Source organism: Anser cygnoides, chromosome 23 (assembly GCF_040182565.1).
Source record: "Anser cygnoides isolate HZ-2024a breed goose chromosome 23, Taihu_goose_T2T_genome, whole genome shotgun sequence".
Taxonomy (NCBI): domain Eukaryota; kingdom Metazoa; phylum Chordata; class Aves; order Anseriformes; family Anatidae; genus Anser; species Anser cygnoides.
In genome coordinates this window covers 8,563,097-8,571,784 of record NC_089895.1, presented here as the reverse complement: position 1 = coordinate 8,571,784, position 8,688 = coordinate 8,563,097, and the positions used below count along the sequence as shown (strand labels likewise).

The following is an 8,688-nucleotide window of genomic DNA, read 5'->3' as shown; positions in this document are numbered from 1 at the left end:
TGAAGAATAGCCTGAAAGAACTAGGTACCTGTTACTAGTCGGGGCACGCTGGCTACCGGTTAAAGAATACAGCCACCCAAAAGTTAATTTAGCCCAAGTCAGAAAAAAAATAGGTAAACGTACTCACCTATCCCAGTTCTTTCCTAACTGTTCTCTCCCTTTACGCTTCCTAAAACAGAAAAGAAAGGATTGGTGCACCGTGTCTAGGATCAGAACTGTTTTGGACTACTCTGGATTATTGGTAGGTCTTTAAAGATTCAGCTGTTAATACAACACCTTACAACAAACCTTTGAAGAAAATCCAAACCAAAAACCTTCACATGTTCCAGTTGCTGCGGTGTTGCAGAAGCAGATACGCACCTCCAAAGAAAATAAGCCCAAGCCTCCAGCTTGGTCTACACTTGGTCTGATGAAATAGGAGTGTAAGTACGGACAGTCACTGACTTGCAGCCTATGCCTTTCAGCAAGACTGCTTTGTCCTCCGTTTTTTGTGGTGCACTGACCAGACAGCAAGAAAGGTAAAGAGAGCTCCTTTCTGCAGAAAATGTCCTCTTTTTCCTTACTTAGACTGTCTGCTCTCATCATTTCAGTTTTAAAAATAAACTTTAACCATATAGTCAGTTCCATTACATTTTTCGTGGAACAAACCTCATTTCAAGATCTGGTCTCTGCTCTTCTGTTTGTGGCTACATTATATCCAGAATCCAATTCCCATAAGATATCGATGTGCTATATTTCCAAGTTCCAGTCATGCCAGACTTACTTTCCTTCATGTCAAACAGTGTGAAGCTTTAGCTTGCTAGTTCTGTAATACCGAGAAGACAGGGGAATTAGGGACCAGTTTATCAAGCTTCACTTGGAGAAAATACCCAGACTACAGTGTGCCAGCCCAATAGGGAAAAACAAACAAACAAACAAAAACAAACAAAACAACAACAATAAAAAACACAACCCACCACACATACACAAAACCAAAACCAACAAGAAAACAAAAGCAATAGTTCTGCCCCCCGCCCCCCCCCCCAAGAATGGTAGAAACTACTAACAAAGGAGCAATGTTTTAGCAGCTGTGATCTGCAATCTTGTACCAGACTAAATTTTTAGGCCATTTGCCAATTCTGTAACAAAATAAAAAAATCTTCAGAAATGTCTGCAGCCCTCCCATCTTCATTTATGAAGAGGTATGCATTGAGTTATGCACATAATTATGCCCGTAACAGAACAAGAAAACCTAGGTCAGAACCTATCAGATCTTAAATAAAACTTTAAGAGAAAATCAGAACACAGAAGTACTACTGTGCATAGCCAAGTAGACCATATAGCACTACCTGTTCTTACAGACCATACACTGCATGTATTACATCACAGTTTGCACAGTGTGGACGAAAGCAGAATCTTCAGTGTCCAAAAGCTAGTGCCCAAGTTACGTTATTTTTTTCCATTGATCCACTGAGTCTCCCAACAGGCTATTTTCAGTACACTCAAAATAAAATGTATACACAAGACAATGCAAGTTAGTGACAGACAAAGTTATTGCACATATGATATCGCAAGGCAGCTATTTCTATATGCAAAATAGAGCTAATAATCATGTTACGAAGCTGAAGAATTAGCTACAAAGAGAAATTAGAAGTTAACTTCATAAGTATTATTGAGGACAAAGATCTGCTAAAACCATCAGTGACATCAAAGCAAACATAAACCCCAAAGTGATATGCTAGACCCTAGCAAGTAAGTGAATAATACTACAAATATTTTTTCTCTCACACCAGCTGACATGTATGCATGTGCAAGTATTCTGAGGGATTCACTGAAACATGTTAGGTTAAAAATTCTAGCAAAATTCAGTGATTAATTTAATTTTATATATTGTTTATATAATTATTATACATAAAACTACTTATATAATTATAATTTCTATAATGATAAGCTCATCTGCAATTACGCTGTCAATACATAAGCATTCGACTGCATGCCTATCTTTATGCAATCTAAATGCAAGCCATATAGTTACATCAAGGATTATATCCCAGGAAAAAGTCTCTCATACATATGCTACTGACAAATTATGAATCGTCTTCTCTGAAGTTCCTTCTTTTTACCAACAACCACAATACTTGAATAACAAAACTTGTGCTTACTTGTTATAAAGTGTTTTAAAACGGGGGAAAGAATTTTTGCATCAGATTTCTTCCTTACTATTTAACTCAGAAGGTGGGTAGTTTGCAGTTATTTCTTTAAATGTTTCCCTAACATTATTAGCAATTCATTCTTCACGAGTCATCACTTTAAATCAAGAATAGTTATTTCTTCCAATAATTCAGAACAATTTTTTATGCTAGGTTAACTTGTATTTACTATTCAGAGTTCGTTCAGTAATTTATCTGGAGTCTTGCTGCCCTGTTATTTAAAACTGAAGCACTTGAAAGAAAGTCTATTAGCACAAATAAGAACTTAAAAGATTTTGCACAAAATAGTAGCTTTGATAAAATTTAGAATAGTTTTTTGAAAATCAATTCTCAAATTTTCAAAATGCAATTCACATTTACTTCCCTCACATGTGTATTCCCAGTTTTGTACCTTTGTTTAGGATGAGCTGTTTCTTTGCTCTGTATAATGACGTGTGCACTGTCACCTCAGGAAAATGCCTTTGACATTTTGGTGGAAGAAAGAGTGTTTAAGTGACAATTTCAAATCTGAGTGAAGGCAATAATCTGTGGGCAAGTTGCCTGACTTCTACATGACGCACTTCATGATTGCTCTAAGAGGCTGAGTCTTCCTTGTCAGAAGACAAAGGACATCAAGTCGCTCGTGAAAAGTGCTTCATTAGCTTTCCTTGGAGGATGCTCAGAGTGAATATTGATAATGCCCTTGTCATTGATAGTTCACTGAAGGAGAAGCATTTGTACAGAGCATCCAGCACCAACAGTGAGATCATGCATCAAATCAGACCTAATAACTGTCCGCAGTTTTGGAACGAAGAGTTGCATGACTCAGATGAGCAGAGAGAATTCCTCTCTACCTACTTATTTATCTTGTAGGGAAGCACAGGGAAAGAGGCACATGAAATGTATTAGGTTAATTCTGTAGGGAAATTATTTTGTCACATCCGCTCGCTTCAGTGAAGTCCAGAGAAACAGGTTTTATAGTTCAGACACCAGCAGCATGAGTTCTCTAAGTCAATACTGGACCTCTCTGTACACACAGGATAACAGAAGAACTTAGCTAGAAAGGAGGTCTGTCTGAAGGTCCTCTGTCACCTCTTCCACCGTGTCTCTGGACTCAAAGCAGAGCATTTGAACTTACATGGAGATGCTCAGGGCCTTGTCTGAGTTTTGAAGTTCTGTTCCATTTCATCCTTAAAGCTGGTCAAACCTGACTGGACACGCTCCAGGGTAACCTGCTCCGACTTAGCATGCTTCAAGCAGGAGGATTAGTCTAGATGAACTGCAGAGGTGCCTTCCAACAGCAATCATTCTGTCATTCACAGAGTCTACAGCTTCTCTGGACAACCTGTTAACCATGCACATGAAAAGCATGCTTTCTTTGAATTAAATCTGCAGCAGAAATCCAGCTATTCTAATATAACAGATATTGCTAATTTTAAAACAGTTCTAGGAGCCACAGAATTCATGATATAAAATCTTAATCTTCAACAGGAAATGTTAACAAAGAAAGAAGGAAGCATGTAACTTGTGCAACTTACAGTTATCACAATCAAAAATATGGAAACAATAGTGACATTAGTTAGATTTCATAGTAATTTGAAAAGGATTTGAAAGCACAAATGTTTGATTAGAGAGGCAGGAAAGAAAGTTATGGAACCTCTATTACTAATCTGAACAGACATCAGTTTTTCTCAACTTAAGAAAAGTCAAATAAAATTCTTAATTATTAGTTTTAAAGTTTCTAGACTATTAGATATGATGCTCTGTAGAGAATGAAGGTAAGATGAGTGAGTTCTTCGATATGAAAATGAAATTGTAAGTAGAGAAGACAAAATATATCAGATAGATAGAAACAAGCTAAAGTTGAAAGATTAATATACTAAGCATAGCAGCCACTTCATAGCATTAAATAAAAACAAAAGGCAAACAGGAAAAAAAAAAAAAGCTAGTACGCAGAATGAAGTAGTTACTTAGAAGTGAAGAAAACAGAAGATAAAGTGAAATGGAAAAGGGACACCCAGTCTAGCGAGGCACTTGCATTCAATACCAGCCAAAGTAGTCTACATGCATTCAAGTAAGTCTCCATGTGGAAGCTCTACTTTCTCTGTCAAGATGATTCTCTAGGGCAATGTTGGATAAGGTCTTCTCAAACAAGTAGATGTGAAATGCTACAAGGAAAATCAAAAAAAGCATCAACCAACCAAACAACCCACCACACTAAGATTTTCGTGTAAATTAACTAGATACTTTAGCTTTCCTTTTTTGCTTGTTCTGGCACAAGAATGCCAAACGTAACACATCCATCCATTTCACAAAAGAAAAAAAAAAGCATATTTCATATCAGATGCTTTGCGTCAAGCTTGCTAGGGCTCATAAATCAGCTGTCTTATTGCCCTGGTCATTTCAACCAACGTCTGACCCTTTTGTTAACTCATGATTTATAACTGGAAGTTACTTTTCTTTATGCCAGATTTATAAACTTTACTGTGCTTGGTTTGATATAATATCCATTTTGTACACCAAGCTGTAAGACAGTAAATTTATTGTCCGTGAACTGTTACCTTGAAAAATTACATCAATGCAAAGTGGTTTCCATTTAGAATCAATGGGCAATAAATTCATTGGATTTTTTTTTTTGGGGGGGTTGGGGTGGAAGAGGCATGATGATATTTATGAGGTCATGAGCAGCTATATAACGAGTGAAACTGGGAGCAGAGGCAACAGTGAGACAGGAGTTCAGAGTTCCAGGGGTTGACAAAGACAAAATATATTCAACACGGCAACAATGCACAAGCTGGTATTCTGCTGTCTCATCATCATCAGCTTCTCCTGTCCTCTCTTTTCTCTCCCCACCATCAACACCAGTGAGATGTCTCATCAACTCTCAGGTAAGAGTCTTTTGATTTTAGTGGTCATAAAACAGTGGATGCAGCATTAAAACCAGAAGAGAAGCATGTATGCTTTCAGAGGGGACTTTTATCTGTGCTGATCAGCTGGAGAAAAAGCAGGAATGACTTCAGAACACTGGCAGCACAAGTAATATCATTGGTGGGTGCTAGTCTTGTAAAATGGGGAGGTTGGGCGCCCTATATATTTTTTTCCTGCTGCTTTGAGATTCAAGGGATGATGTATTTGCTGAATGTAAGTTGACAGATACAGCATCTCTATCTCTGAAGCAGCTTAAGTAGGCATTAGGTAATTTAAAGAAACTTGTCTCTCCACTTGCCACACTTTAAAATGAGCTGTGCTTAACTTAAGTTTTGCTTAACTGAAGTTATATTTTAAAAGGGGGTAGCCTACTACAAAGATAATACAGTCCTATATGGATCAAGAACAGGCAAGCCTGCTTTACACTACAAAAACAGCAATGTATTTACTCGCACTAATGCAGACTCCATCCAGCCCAGTGAAAGAATTAAACTTTGCTGTTCTCAAATTTTGAAGTCATACTGTAGGTCAAGACTAAGATGTATCATTAAATTGCACACAGAGTCTGGAGGGTTACTATCATCAGACCCAACCAGTGCTGGACAACTTTGTGAAATGAGCTCTGTAAGAACAGGCAAATCAAAAACTAAATTCTTTCACAAAGCCAACTACAAAAAAGCAGCCATTATAGAACTGCTTTGCAGGTGAAACAGCTGTTGTGTTGGTTTATTGTAGAATGGTTTGGGTTGGAAGGGTCCTTAAAGATACCTTTATAGGTTTGCTTTGTAAATCTTGGACTCATTGGGCTTATTCAATCTTACTTGCAAATACAAAGAATTGCTAGGCTTGGTAAGACAGAAGTAGAACTCTATATTGAAGAGAGTTCTTTTTTTTGTTTTTAAATCTCAAAGCAAAGTTACTTGCTAACACTGCTCTGAATTAAAAAACAATGTGGGGATAGAGATATGAATTGGCTCAACATAGAACAGGGAATTTATAGTATTCATATTCAGTCTTAAACTGAAATCCCCACTGTGCTTCGCAGCTGTCTTTTTGTACATTTGACAAGCTAACAACTTGGATGTCTAAGGTCTGCAAATATCTTCATAACAAGCTTCTGAACTGTTGGGGGGGGTTATTTGCAACAGTTAGTTTTCTTGTATATTTCCTACTGAGGAGCTATATGGTGTCACCCATCTGTGTGGGTAAAAACAACTAAAACTCCATAGTACAATCCAAAGTGTAACTAAAAATATATATATTAATATTCAGAGTTTTGCAATACCTCCCTCTCACTGTCCACTACTTTGAATGTCTGCTATTCATTAGCAGAGATTAAATTTACTGTCCAGATTACAAAAACCTTATGTTACCGCAAGTATAACACCACTAAGAGCTCCTGTTTGCAACCCACTTTGGGAAAACAGGATGGTTAAAGAATTATAAATTCTCAATGTACGTACAAATCAATTCCATCAGTTATATTACTCTTCCTGAACCAACACGTTGGTGATCTGTATTGGTACGCACTTTGATTGAGATTGATGGTAGAAATGTACCAAGAAGTGTAGCTGCTGAAATCTCTTTTAAGGTTTCCTACATTTATTCCTGCCCTTCCCCCCATTTTATTGCATTTTATAGTTGGGAAATAGGGCAGGTTAATAACACTTGAACAGGAAATTTTATCGTTATTCACAGAAAAGCTCCAGCATAGGGACTAGTTGATACAGAAATGGATTAAAAAAAAAAAAAAGATAAACCACACAAATCTGGAGTGCCTACAGCTGGTACCAGAAGGATTACTTTGTGATTTCTCCAAGCAATGTGAGAGGCTGCTGTTAGTTTAAATAAAAAAAAAAAAATCTTAAAGAAAGGTCTACCAGAGAAATGTCAATCTGAGATTAACATCAGGTGTCTTTTATAAAGCTCTGAAAGGAAGAAACTATTCCCTATTGCATTCATTAAATGAGGATGGATAATTCAAAATTTCAAGATAATTTGTTGGTGGAGCCAACATACCTGATCAGAAATCATCTGACACTGAATGAAACAGGGATTCAAAGCAAAATACTCTTACCATATGCCTGTCTCTGTCATTTTCTACTTGCAGCTGATGAAGATTCAAGATTAAACCTGGAGCGGCTGGGCAGCACTTCTCTGCTTCAGCGTCTGCAGGATCTCCTGAGTACACTGACTGAAGACAATAAAGCAGGTGAAGCTTTACCACTGCAATTTATGGCAGAGTGCCAATAGTTTGCGTATGCTAGTAGTGCCAATAGGATGCAAGCATTCACATATATTGCACCCCAGCTCCCAGGCAATTAATGAAGTACTTCATTATGCATAAGCAACAGTCAGCTGTCATTTAGTTAACTGAGACATTGGTGAAACCTGCTGAGCAGCCATGTTTGCAGCTTAGCAGTAGCTGGAAAAGCTTTCAAATTAGTTTAGCAAAACCACCATATAGTAAAATCCGAGCAACACTTGCAGAAAGTGCAGAATTAATACTCATAGAATATTTGGGGGTCCACAGATACAAGAAATGCCTGCTGAAAAACGTATTGCAGCTTGCACCTCATATCCGGCAGGAATGATGGGCCACAGCAAGAACTGGTCGTGCTGCAACAAAAGGGTTTCCTTTCTCCGAATGTTCCAGTTCAAGCCTTCTGTCAGTTGTAGCATTATGGCACACATGAATGAATTATGTATGTTCATTATTTCTAAATGACAAAACATTTCATTTTGTCTCCCCTCTACCAGATCTTAGCTCCAACAGCTATAACCCAAGGGAAAATATAAAAGAGGTAAGTAAATGACCATCTTCCACTAAAACAAGAAATTAAGACCCCATATTTTAAACTACACAGAGTTGTTATGAAGACATCATTTAAGATCCACAGACTTAATAAACAGTGCAGACTAAAGTATGCCACAAAATTCTTGAAGCTAGAATCACTCGGCAGTTAGGTTTGCAGTGGAAAAAAAGAAAAGAACAATAAAAACAAATTACATAATAATAACAAAAAAAGTAATCTAGAGCATTTCATTCTAAAAAGAAAAAAAAAAATCTTACAAAACCAAAACACTCCCCCCCCCCCCAAACCAGCTTTGTCAATAAAGGCCAAAAGGCCGATTTCCAGCTTCGGCAGGCCTACTTAATACACCAACCAGTAAAAGGCTGCTTGTCACTTTTCACCCACTACAACATAGGCTACGCAGTACATTCAGATTTATTATAAGCCATTAGGTAATTTGAGAACGTCATTACTGTTTGCTTGCCTGCTGGCAAATATAGGCAGAAGACACGGAGGTGTACACTGGGCAGCCCCTGCTTTCCCCCAGTCAGAGCACAGTGTGAGGTGATCAGATGGGGGCAGTGAAGAGTGTGCTTTCTCTCTGTTTACCACCCGTTGGTAACGTGTCTAATGCTGTTTGACTTCAGATTTTCTATGGAAATCACCCACGAATGGCTTTGCTGGGCCGCCTGTTGACGAAGGACAGGAAACCGTACAAGAAACGTGGGAACCTTTCTGAATGCTTCTGGAAATACTGTGTGTAAAGAGGAAAACAAACTCTCTGAGTTTGGCTACAT

General features: G+C 37.8%; 1 protein-coding gene across 1 annotated transcript; it reads left to right on the top strand.

Moving 5' to 3' along the window:
- The first annotated feature begins 4,923 nt into the window (after positions 1 to 4,923).
- UTS2 (urotensin 2) lies at positions 4,924 to 8,672 on the top strand. Its single transcript, XM_013198622.3, has 4 exons — positions 4,924 to 5,056; positions 7,207 to 7,308; positions 7,857 to 7,900; positions 8,539 to 8,672. Exons 1-4 carry the CDS (start codon positions 4,954 to 4,956, stop codon positions 8,653 to 8,655), a joined length of 366 nt encoding a protein of 121 aa, XP_013054076.3. The 5' UTR covers positions 4,924 to 4,953; the 3' UTR covers positions 8,656 to 8,672.
- The last annotated feature ends 16 nt before the right edge of the window (positions 8,673 to 8,688 follow it).